Source organism: Eucyclogobius newberryi, unplaced genomic scaffold (genome assembly GCF_026437365.1).
Source record: "Eucyclogobius newberryi isolate DKJ021-1_F unplaced genomic scaffold, fEucNew1.0.hap1 SCAF_21, whole genome shotgun sequence".
Lineage (NCBI taxonomy): Eukaryota > Metazoa > Chordata > Actinopteri > Gobiiformes > Gobiidae > Eucyclogobius > Eucyclogobius newberryi.
In genome coordinates, this window is record NW_027315846.1 from 21,131,286 (window position 1) to 21,144,040 (window position 12,755).

Consider the following 12,755-nt stretch of genomic DNA (forward strand, 5'->3'; position numbering starts at 1 on the left):
CCTGGAACCGTCCACCGGACAGAGCCTTGGGATAGAAGCATACAATATAGTGCTTATAGAGTATTATTAGTAGATTTGTAGATTTGGGGACTACATAAGTGTGCCAGATAGAGTAAAATGTGATTTATACTTTCATGTAATTGAAAGAAAAAAGAAAAAAAAATCTCAAAAGCTAATATTTTCAAAGGATGAACCATCAAACTGAGAAAAACTAAGCCGTATCTAATGGAGAGGCGCTTGTCACTTTTGGTTGTGTACTTGAGTAAATGTATTTGAGCACACTTTTGTCTAATTTTTGGAAGTTATAACATACTTGTTGGAAAGTTTTCTGCCACTTGACCATAGGATTCATAAGACATTAGACCCTGAAAGAATCACCTATGTGTTTTTCCTCCCGTCTCTGCTCTGGATATGGATGCCAGTCTGATGAGGGCTGGTTCATTCGCGTTGTGCTATGTTAGCGCTGTGACAGATTCTATTTACTGTGAGCAGGGCCCAGCCTCCTCTGATAAATGGTAGTATTACAGAGCCATAAACTATGTACTTACACCGTCCATTGTTATGAATCTTATGTGACAGAAAATAAAACCGTCACATACGTTTCAATTTATAACCTCAGTGTACAGAGGCGCCGACTAAAGGCCATTATATGAACCGGCCAAATCTATTACAGTCACTCTTAGTTTTGCTTATACTTTTATATTCTAAAAAGATAGCATACAAATAAATACATAAGTATAAAAATACAAGAGATTGCAGCTTAACTTTTAGATCTTGTTTTCTCTTCGAAAGCTTCTCAGACCAGCTTCAGATTGAACAGGACTTTCTGTTGGAAGTCGAATATCTTGATTTTTGAAAACATTGTCCAGATGTCTACGTCCAAACCTTTTTTCTATATGTCACAATAATGTCACATTAATGTGACATTAATGTCTGCTACATTCCTAATAAAATGTATCAAGTTGAGTTCTCCTCTCTGGCTGGTTGGACTCACCCACTGCTCCTTGTTTTGACTGGCAGCCACCCAATCAGTCCCACAGCCTCCCCCACAGCCTCCCCCCCAGCCTCTCCCACAGCCTCTCCCACAGCCTCTCCCACAGCCTCTCCCACAGCCTCTCCCACAGCCTCTCCCACAGCCTCTCCCACAGCCTCTCCCACAGTCTCTCCCCAGCCTCTCCCCAGCCTCTCCCACAGCCTCTCCCACAGCCTCTCCCACAGCCTCTCCCACAGCCTCTCCCACAGCCTCTCCCACAGCCTCTCCCACAGCCTCTCCCACAGCCTCTCCCACAGTCTCTCCCCAGCCTCTCCCCAGCCTCTCCCACAGCCTCTCCCACAGCCTCTCCCACAGCCTCTCCCACAGTCTCTCCCCAGCCTCTCCCACAGCCTCTCCCCCAGCCTCTCCACAGCCTCTCCCCCAGCCTCTCCCCAGCCTCTCCCACAGCCTCTCCACAGCCTCTCCCACAGCCTCTCCCACAGCCTCTCCACAGCCTCTCCCACAGCCTCTCCACAGCCTCTCCCCCAGCCTCTCCCCAGCCTCTCCCACAGCCTCTCCCACAGCCTCTCCCCAGCCTCTCCCACAGCCTCTCCCACAGCCTCTCCACAGCCTCTCCCCCAGCCTCTCCCCAGCCTCTCCCACAGCCTCTCCACAGCCTCTCCCCAGCCTCCCCCCAGCCTCTCCCACAGCCTCTCCCACAGCCTCTCCCACAGCCTCTCCCACAGCCTCTCCACAGCCTCTCCCACAGCCTCTCCCACAGCCTCTCCCACAGCCTCTCCCACAGCCTCTCCACAGCCTCTCCCACAGCCTCTCCCACAGCCTCTCCCACAGCCTCTCCCACAGCCTCTCCCACAGCCTCTCCACAGCCTCTCCACAGCCTCTCCCACAGCCTCTCCCACAGTCTCTCCCCAGCCTCTCCCACAGCCTCTCCCCCAGCCTCTCCACAGCCTCTCCCCAGCCTCTCCCACAGCCTCTCCCCCAGCCTCTCCCACAGCCTCTCCCACAGCCTCTCCCACAGCCTCTCCCCAGCCTCCCCCCCAGCCTCTCCCACAGCCTCTCCCACACCCTCTCCCACAGTCTCTCCCCAGCCTCTCCCACAGCCTCTCCCCCAGCCTCTCCACAGCCTCTCCCCCAGCCTCTCCCCAGCCTCTCCCACAGCCTCTCCCCAGCCTCTCCCACAGCCTCTCCCACAGCCTCTCCCCAGCCTCTCCCACAGCCTCTCCCACAGCCTCTCCACAGCCTCTCCCACAGCCTCTCCCACAGCCTCTCCACAGCCTCTCCCCCAGCCTCCCCCCCAGCCTCTCCCCACAGCCTCTCCCACAGCCTCTCCCACAGCCTCTCCCCCAGCCTCTCCCCCAGCCTCCCCCCCAGCCTCTCCCCACAGCCTGTTTGAGCAGTGATGGATGGGAGCAGCGTGGGCCTGGCAAACAGACTTTATGCCTGTCTCCAATGAGCCCTCATAATGGTTGGTTTTACAGCGCCATCCTCCATCACACCGACAGCGGCTCGTATCCTTGGCGCAGTATAAAACCTCTTCTAATCTTCCTTTACGGTATGCCTCTGCTTTCATGTTGTCCACTATTCACACCGTTCACGTCGGCGTGCTTTATGTGGCCATTAGCTGGGCTTTGTCAGTGCTCTCGTAAGACTGGCACTAGACACGCTGAAATGAGAGAGTCAACAAAGAGCTGGTGTTATGAAATCAAAATAACAGATGCAATAGTGGTGCAAAGGTCTGCTATAAAAAAAACATGTGATCTTAAACAGCAAAGTAATAGAAACAGGTCCATTGACTTCCTATTCGAAAATGCAGCACTGTTACACTATCATTTTATATCGGTATATCAGTTTATATTTTTGAAAAGTGGTTACATGAAACTTTTAACACTACATACATTAGTCAAATTTTCAAATAATAAACACACAGTGATGTTCAGTGATGTGGGAGGGCATAAGGTGTGGGTGAAAACAGGACTTTTCTGAGCACTCGAGCAGGACAAGACAGGATTACTCAAACATGCAGGAATCAATCAAACTTTAAACTTTACTGCAGACGCTGGGGAGTGGAGCATTTGTATATGACAACATGACTATAGCAGAAACATGTAGAGAAGTAAAAAACAAATATCTGGAGACATCTCAACATACTTTGTATATGCGAATGAATGTTTCTACTCTAGGCATGTTTTAGAGATGCCACAACAACATTAAACACACAACACATTAAACCATGGATAACATTCGCATATGTTTCCTTCAAGTGAGTACTTTTCATGAAATGAAATTAACACATGAGAAAGTCATGTTTTGTTCAGTGCTCCCCACAGGGTCTTAAAGCTCTCATTAATCTTTTATCGGCTGATCAAAATCTCCGGCCCCTTGTTGCCTGGGCTATAAATATCTGATGGCGTCCTCCTGAGAGGGGCTGCATGTGGATGGAGCTGTGCATGAACATGGATGTTAGACTGACTGAGATCCTGTGTTTGATCTGCAGGATCCAGAGCAGCTATGCAGCACTGCAGAGGATCAACCAGGACCTGGAGGACAAGATGCACCGCACGGTGAGTGAGAGAGCGTCAGGACACTTCAGGACAAAGATCTTCGATATAACAGGAATTCTCTCTAAACGATTGTGTCAGTTTGTCCTGTCACATTCTGTCTGTGGGGGCAGGGCTTTGTAAACATTGTAAATCAATCAGAAGAACATCACTTGCTGCCACTGTACAGTCGCAAAGGCTAATTGTACAAAGATGCAGGTCAATAGGTTTAGTCCATTCGACATCCCACCATTACAGTGGCTTACAATAGTATCCGTTCCCCTTTTCCACATTATGTCATGTCACAACCACAAACTTAAACAAATTATATTGGCATTTTTTGTGAAAGAGCAACACAAAGTGGCACACAATTGTAAAGTGAAAGGAAAATGACCAGTATACATGATATCCAGATTTATTTATTATTTAAATAAAAACTGAAATGTACAGCATACAAAAGTATTCAGGCCGCTTTTCTCTGTAATTCCACCTGAAAGTCTTTTGGGGTTTGTCTCTACCAGCTTTGCACACATAATTTGCAAAACAGATTTGATGGAGAGGGTTTGTGAGGAGCAGTTTTCAGATCTTGCCACAGATTCTAAATTGGACTTAGCTCTGGTCTTTAACTGGGCCATTCTAACACGTGAATATGTTTTTGTTTAAACCATCCATCTTTATGTTTAGGTAAGATTGACCTGTTCCCATCAGCTCTGAGCAGCTTCTCTGTCCCTGCTGAAGAACAGCAGCCCCACAGCGTGATGTTGCTCCATGTGTGACACTGGGGATGGTGTGTTCAGTGTTTTGCTTTTAGGCCAAAAAGCAATTTTTTTGGGTCTCATCAGACCAGACCACCTTCTTCCACAAGTTCACTGTGTTCCCCACATCTTCTGAAAAACTACAGGACTTCTTATGGCTGTTTTTCAACAATAGCCTCTTCTTGCCGCTCTTCCAAAAGGCAGATTTGTGTAGTACATGACTATTAGCCGCCCTGTGGACAGATTCCCTGTCCACCTGAGCTGTGGATCTGTGCAGCTCCTCCAGAGTTACCATGGGCCTCTTGGCTGCATCTTTTATCCGACCTGTATGTTTTTTTCTGGGCCGCTATGTCTTGTTAGGTTTGGAATTGTGCCCATTTCCAGATGATGGATTGAACAGTTCTTGAACAGTGAGATGTTCAAAGCTTGGGAAAACTTTTTATAACCCAATCCTGCTTTAAACTTCTCCACAACATTATCCCTGACTAGTGATTTTTTTTATTTACAGTGCCACCAAATGATCCATTTCTGCAGAGCGTAAAGTGATCTCAAACACAAAAACCCGAATCTCCCCCACTGAGGCCCACACCTGCCGTCTATAACGAGGCCAATGGGACCGGCCCATTCCACAGAGCTGGAACACATGTAAAAAGAGTAACAATAGAACATTGCAATATTTGGAAGACTAGACAGACATTAACAAATATTATCAGTGTCACTTGCAATCCCACTTTACACAAGGGAAACTGGCTTATATCATTAACAGCCTTGTCACTGATGACATCATCAGGACAGGGTTTAAATCAGGGGTGCCCACAGATTTTAGGCTCACAAGCTACTTTTATATTCGACAAAGCCCGAAGATCTATCTATAGATCTAAATTATTGTATAATTTAGTATTATTTTTATTGTCAGTATTAAACAGGTTTTTATTTTTGTTTAACCATAATAAGACTATAGAAACACAATGTAGGCTTTCATTAATAGCCTAATATTTTTTATCATATACAAATGTGCAATATAAAAAGGAGGGAGAAAATCTGCTATTTAACTAGACCATTTAATACAGAGTATTTTGAAAATAAAATATACTGACCACAACTACGCTAAATGATAGAAGGTTGAGCTTAACCAGAACTTCCTCTCTCCTCCTTCCTCTGCGCGCACTTCAGAGCTTTCCGGAACTTTCCAGCGCTTTCCGGCGCTTTGGCGCGATCGACCCTCACTACCTCTACAATCGACCGGTCGATCGCGATCGACGTATAGGTCACCCCTGGTTTAAATTAAGGGAATGGCTGGGACGTCCTCCGGTCGGCACAAGTTCATATACGAAATCGGGACGGAAGTTACTGAATTCAACATGGCGGCGACTGAGACCGGTCCAGCTGATACAGCTCAGGCAATAATTTTCTCTCTCGAGTCCAAAGCCGAAGTGTACCCTAACCCTAACCCAGTGTCTGAAGCGTATCGAGGGCCACCATATAATGATTGTCTTTTAAGATAGTGATTTGGGCCGCCATGAGGGCCGCCATATTGGATTCTGTAACTTCCATCATGTAAGGAATCCTATATGACGTATATCCCGTATGTGAACTAGTACCGACTGAGGCCCTCCACTTTTACCTCCAGGCATGATATATAGATCAGATATATTTAGTCAAACTAAAAGGGACAAGTGGAGTCTTTCAGCAATCATCAGAAAACTTCTGATTGTTTTTAATCTGTAAATCATGTAAAATGTGTGCCACTTTGTGTTGCTCTTTCACAAAAAGGCCAATACTTTTTATTCAAGTTTGTGGTTGTGACAAGACAAAATGTGGAAAAGTTCCAGTGAAACAAATACTTTTGCAAGCCACTGTATGCTGTAGTTATTCAAACATTCAGATTGTTGTTAGTAGAAACATTAGTTACAACATTTGAAGTCATGATAGTGTATGGCTAATTTGTGAACCCAATCCCAGACAAATGTATAGGTTTGGCCCGATAGACTTGCCCTCCTCATTCAAAAATGTTGTGAATGTTGCCTATGGGCCCTTTTCACGATCGGGTCTGGCTTGCTCTGGTTGTCTCAAAAGTGCAGCTCTTTACTCACAGTTCCATTTCATTCTCTCTGGGGAATCAGCCAAGTCTCTAACTAAATTAAATCAATATTTAAAGATGGGAAAGCGAGTTACACATGGATTTTACCATAATAATACTTTGCCGGAGTGTACATGTGTGATGGTAAAAGTGTTTTTGCCTCTAAACAAAAGGCTGACATAAATTAACTAACATAGAAACTAGATAACAAAAACATTTAGTGGCAAGTTCGAGGGGTTATTCCAACTTTATTCATTCTAAATTTCGGTTAGCTTGAACTTAGAGACAGAAACACCAACTTTTATAAATACTTTTCTGAAGGATTAGTATTTAAATTATACATAAAGTGACTTGTTGTCTTCTATTTGTTCTTTAAATATTGATTAATTTGAGTGAGATTTTGCAAATCCCCCAAAATGACAGGGAGTCAGTGAATCTTGTAACTGGAACTAGCCAGGCGGTATAGACCATATAAACATTAAAGATGTTGGCCAATGGAAGTACCAGTCAGTTCTTCCGATGTCTGTTAGTCTGTTAGAGTAAATGAAGTCCAGCAGCAGCACACAGCCAGCGCTCTGCCCTCTCTCGACCTGTGCACACGGCACTACTCCTCAGCTGCAGTAGTTACCAGGAAACCAACACTCTCACTGCAGCACAGGGATGACTACGTTCTATAGTCTGCACTCCAGCTCCACATGGAGAGACCAGGAGGGACTTAAATGGACGGCATACATTGTTGTTGTTTGGTGAGAGACTACCTCCAGAATCCCTCCATCTACTGTATGTCATTAAACGACAATTTAACACACAAGGAATTTAAATGAGTAGGTTAAGGGGCCATGCTGGGCATGTTCTGGGGGGCTGGACTCATTTTCATACCGCTAAAATTAGAAAAATTAGTAAATCGACATAAATAGTTTAACACTTAACACTAAGTGTTGAATTCCCAAAATAATTGCCTCAAAGAGTGGGAATGACCTCGGTGCCACCCTTAATTGGACCACCCCAGTGAAAACATCTGAACACGCCCCTCTTAAGCACTGAACATCATTAACTACATTATGTTCAAGTGAAATGAGCAGTTTATCCTGCCATGAATACTATGAACCAGGGGTGTCCAGATTTTGGCCTCAATGCGGCCCTCAGAATTTTCACTTCCACCTCAATGGGCTCAAAACAACCGAAAGTAGTACTTTTTATTTAAAAGAAAAGTTTCTTAAACAGATCTAATACTAATATTCCAAGCCTCATTAAAGGTGTGGAGGCTCGTCAAAACTAGATCAAATGCAACATTTCAAACAATTCACCTCATTGTCATGTTGTTAGTGGCCTGTTTCAAAATGCTGCCCTTGGTGAAAAAGTTTGGACACCGCTGCTTCAAACGTACTGAGGGTGCTGGGGGTATAAAGCTTCGACCCTGGAAGGGAGAGAACAGACAGTGTTATGAAGGAAATTAATGATTGGCATGTTGTGGTGAAGAGGAGGAGATGGAGGAGCGGAGAGAACGTCTAATTGAGCAGTTTGAGAGGTGATGGTTCAAAATGCTGCGATTTCCTGATAGCGACAGGAGGATAAATTATGTTTGGACAAAGAAGGGCAGAGAGAGTGCATTTAACGGAATAGAGGATTTTTGGCACGTAATCTGAGTCTCATTTCCTCGTGGCGTGGACAGCCGAGTAGTTCCCCCACATGTCAATCATTCCTTGCATCCTACCGCACACCTGCAGCCTCGTTCCCAGCATAGCAGCACGTTTCCTTGGCTGCGCATGCGTAGTTGACAGGCCGGTGTGTGTTTAAGCGAGATCCTTCAGTGTACAGTACAAAGATTACGACAAAGAAAGACTGTGTTTGAGCTGGGTCAGAAGAGACGGAAAACTGCGATGCGATCCGTGGCGCTAATAAACTAACGCACGTGTAGCAGCGAGGCTGTTGCATGCTTCTGCACAAGGTTTGATGGGAGGCGGCCACTTGGAAAGAACAGGAGGGTGGAGAGTGAGTGTAGTGAGTGTTAGCGAGTGTGGCGGGTGTGGCGAGTGTGGTGAGTGTTAGCGAGTGTGGCGGGTGTGGCGAGTGTGGCGGGTGTGGCGGGTGTGGCGAGTGTGGCGGGTGTGGCGAGTGTGGTGAGTGTGGTGGGTGTGGCGGGTGTGGCGGGTGTGGCGGGTGTGACGAGTGTGGCGGGTGTGGCGGATGTGGCGAGTGTGGCGGGTGTGACGAGTGTGGCGGGTGTGGCGGGTGTGGCGGGTGTGACGGGTGTGGCGGGTGTGGCGAGTGTGGCGAGTGTGGCGAGTGTGGCGAGTGTGGCGAGTGTGGCGAGTGTGGCGAGTGTGGCGGGTGTGGCGGGTGTGGCGAGTGTGGCGAGTGTGGCGGGTGTGGCGGGTGTGGCGGGTGTGGCGGGTGTGGCGGGTGTGACGGGTGTGGCGGGTGTGACGGGTGTGGCGGGTGTGGCGAGTGTGGCGAGTGTGGCGAGTGTGGCGAGTGTGGCAGGTGTGACGGGTGTGGCGGGTGTGGCGGGTGTGGCGAGTGTGACGAGTGTGGTGAGTGTGATGAGTGTGATGAGTGTGATGAGTGTGGTGAGTGTGATGAGTGTGATGAGTGTGATGAGTGTGGTGAGTGTGATGAGTGTGATGAGTGTGATGAGTGTGATGAGTGTGATGAGTGTGGTGAGTGTGGTGAGTGTGGTGAGTGTGATGAGTGTGGTGAGTGTGGTGAGTGTGGTGAGTGTGGTGAGTGTGGTGAGTGTGGTGAGTGTGATGAGTGTGGTGAGTGTGATGAGTGTGGTGAGTGTGGTGAGTGTGATGAGTGTGATGAGTGTGATGAGTGTGATGAGTGTGATGAGTGTGATGAGTGTGATGAGTGTGGTGAGTGTGGTGAGTGTGATGAGTGTGATGAGTGTGATGAGTGTGATGAGTGTGGTGAGTGTGATGAGTGTGGTGAGTGTGATGAGTGTGATGAGTGTGGTGAGTGTGGTGAGTGTGATGAGTGTGATGAGTGTGATGAGTGTGATGAGTGTGATGAGTGTGGTGAGTGTGATGAGTGTGGTGAGTGTGATGAGTGTGATGAGTGTGATGAGTGTGGTGAGTGTGATGAGTGTGGTGAGTGTGGTGAGTGTGATGAGTGTGGTGAGTGTGATGAGTGTGATGAGTGTGATGAGTGTGGTGAGTGTGATGAGTGTGGTGAGTGTGGTGAGTGTGATGAGTGTGATGAGTGTGATGAGTGTGGTGAGTGTGGCGAGTGTGGCGAGTGTGGCGGGTGTGGCGGGTGTGGCGGGTGTGGCGGGTGTGGCGAGTGTGGCGAGTGTGATGAGTGTGGCGAGTGTGGTGAGTGTGATGAGTGTGATGAGTGTGATGAGTGTGATGAGTGTGATGAGTGTGATGAGTGTGGTGAGTGTGATGAGTGTGATGAGTGTGATGAGTGTGATGAGTGTGATGAGTGTGATGAGTGTGGTGAGTGTGATGAGTGTGATGAGTGTGGTGAGTGTGGTGAGTGTGATGAGTGTGATGAGTGTGATGAGTGTGGTGAGTGTGGTGAGTGTGATGAGTGTGATGAGTGTGATGAGTGTGGTGAGTGTGGTGAGTGTGATGAGTGTGATGAGTGTGATGAGTGTGATGAGTGTGATGAGTGTGATGAGTGTGGTGAGTGTGATGAGTGTGATGAGTGTGGTGAGTGTGATGAGTGTGATGAGTGTGATGAGTGTGATGAGTGTGGTGAGTGTGATGAGTGTGGTGAGTGTGATGAGTGTGATGAGTGTGATGAGTGTGGTGAGTGTGATGAGTGTGGTGAGTGTGGTGAGTGTGATGAGTGTGGTGAGTGTGATGAGTGTGATGAGTGTGATGAGTGTGGTGAGTGTGATGAGTGTGGTGAGTGTGATGAGTGTGATGAGTGTGATGAGTGTGGTGAGTGTGATGAGTGTGGTGAGTGTGGTGAGTGTGATGAGTGTGATGAGTGTGATGAGTGTGGTGAGTGTGGCGAGTGTGGCGAGTGTGGCGGGTGTGGCGGGTGTGGCGGGTGTGGCGGGTGTGGCGAGTGTGGCGAGTGTGATGAGTGTGGCGAGTGTGGCGAGTGTAGTGAGTGTGGTGAGTGTAGTGAGTGTAGTGAGTGTGGCGAGTGTGATGAGTGTGGTGAGTGTAGTGAGTGTGGCGAGTGTGGCGAGTGTGATGAGTGTGGCGAGTGTAGCAAGTGTAGTGAGTCTGGCGAGTGTGGTGAAAGTGTGCGCATGTGCATTTTTAAAAAGGGACTAAGAGTCGCTTGAGTTCTCAAATCGGTGAAAAGTCCTTTATTATTCCTTTAAGGTATTAGAGGTGGACTACTTGTCTCTTTGGAGATGTAATTGTTTTGCCTTGAATGTTCCACCGTATCGCTTTAAACCTTTCTATCTTGCATGTTGTTGCTCAAGAATACCTCGAAAAACATTCTTACTCGCCTTTCATTTGATCTGACTCATAACTTGGCCTGGAGTCATGAAGTGTGGAATATTCCAGATTACACCACAACATCTCTATGGAGACGATCAGAAAAGTTCCACAGTGCACCTTTAAAGTGAGCGAGCAGAATTAGGCTGACGAATGCAGTCATGAGGCAGGAACAAAGGAATGCCGTCTTCCTGGTGTTATTTATGCTTCTATATCATGTATCATAAACCGGAGCAACATTCAGAGATGTTAGAAAAAAGCATGTACAGCTGTTTGTGGCTGACCTTTGACCTTGTGAAAGAGAATCTGCAAAACCTGTGCGCCTGCGGGAATAAACACAAGCTGAAGTGTCGAGGCTGAATTACAATGAGTTTTAAAATATTCACAATAGTCCTCCTCCCATTTCAAATCCGCTCACTCGGGTCTCCAAAGAGAGGCTTTATTTGCAGTCAGGATTAAAAGAAGAAAACAAAAAAGCAATAAAATGAACAAGAGTGGGGGGGTGTTGTGTTTTGTTTTTATCAACGCATGCATAATAGAAAGGCGGATATAACCAGTCTGGGCAGTGCAGGTTTTTGTCCAATCTGAGGAAAGTAATAGTTATCATTATAAAAAGCAAGTGTTGCCTGCTTTTTACTCAAATGATTTATTAGTTGAACACTAAATAATTGTACTCAACAGAAATGATGAACATCTTCTAACCCAAAATGGTAGTACCCAATTTTTACTGTCTTAATGAAGTGAAATCCATAACAACAGCATATTTCATGTTCTGTAAACCTCTGATTAAATGTTAACTCTGTCTTGGTCGATTAAAATGTGCATTTGTCGACTTTATTTTTGGGGGGATTTCATTTGAATTTTTTGTTCCGTTTTTTTAGAAATATAAAAAGAAACAGCGAAAAGTATAGCATCTAATTAATAATTCAATTATTAAATTGAAGCATTTTATTCTCTGCAAAAGGAAGTGCATAGTTAGCATGTTTGTTAGCTTTACCGTGACCGCTCAGAGAGCACTTATATACAGACTTACACTTAACTCATTACTGTAAATATTTCAGATGCTGATAATGCATTAGGTGAGTGAGCGACAAGTTCTGTTTATCAAGTTTTAAGACAATAAACATTTTACAGGTTGATGGTGTCTTTGTTGACCAAATGTTTTATGTGTTGACTAATTATTTTATCAGGATTAAATTATTTTTCTGCACTACAGCAGAAATTAGAAGACATATAGTTTTGGAAGTGACTGATGTATTTTTTTTCTACATTTTATTTATGAAGCTGCTGTTTATTGTTGTTTATTTGTCTATATTTATTGTTGCCAGAGCCGTACCCTTTAAAGCCTGCAGCGCATAAGCTCTACTTCTGGGTTTGCAGTCATAACATTGCTTTGTAATTGGATGCAGGGAGCGCGCAGTGGTCTGATTTTGAAAGAGCATGTTCACCGAAAGTGCACCACCAGCGAGCACAAATGGGGCAAATCCGTCAAACTACAGCCTTTTTAATACGTATTCTAAGAGCTCACTGAAGGTTTTATTGAGCACACAGAATCAATACCTTCTCAATACATTGTCTAATTTGGTAACCTGCGTTAGCATCGGTTGACATGTGGGTATCGATTCTCTTTGACAACTTGAAACTCTACACGTCTCCCATTTGTTTGAAAGCCTGTTTTTGCGCAGACGTGTGGGTGCATCTTTCCTGTCGAGGTGGCACAGGTCAGCGCTGTTTGTTGTTCTCTGAAGGCTGCTCCCTACTCCGAAAATCAATACGCATTTCAGCTCTCGGAAAACCAGCGGCGCGCATCAAACCAAGAGATCTAGTTTTACATGTGCAAATTCATTCATAAAAAAGGACATTACCACAGATGATGTGGTAATGTCACAATCATGACATTTACTTGTATCTTTTTGCTCCGTAGATTTTCTGAAAATGAGAAATCTTGCACGATCGATCTGAACACAGCTGTTAAGAGGC

At 46.0% G+C, this 12,755-nt stretch overlaps 1 protein-coding gene across 3 annotated transcripts in view; it reads left to right on the forward strand.

Annotated features, from left to right (window-relative positions):
• Positions 1–12,755, forward strand: part of LOC140370674 (brain-enriched guanylate kinase-associated protein-like) — a 108,458-nt gene that overhangs the window by 64,920 nt on the left and 30,783 nt on the right. For all 3 annotated transcript variants that reach the window (XM_072457873.1, XM_072457874.1, XM_072457875.1), the window contains one exon: positions 3,489–3,555. In XM_072457873.1, the coding sequence (XP_072313974.1) occupies positions 3,489–3,555 (67 nt within the window). The remainder of the gene's footprint in view (positions 1–3,488; positions 3,556–12,755) is intronic.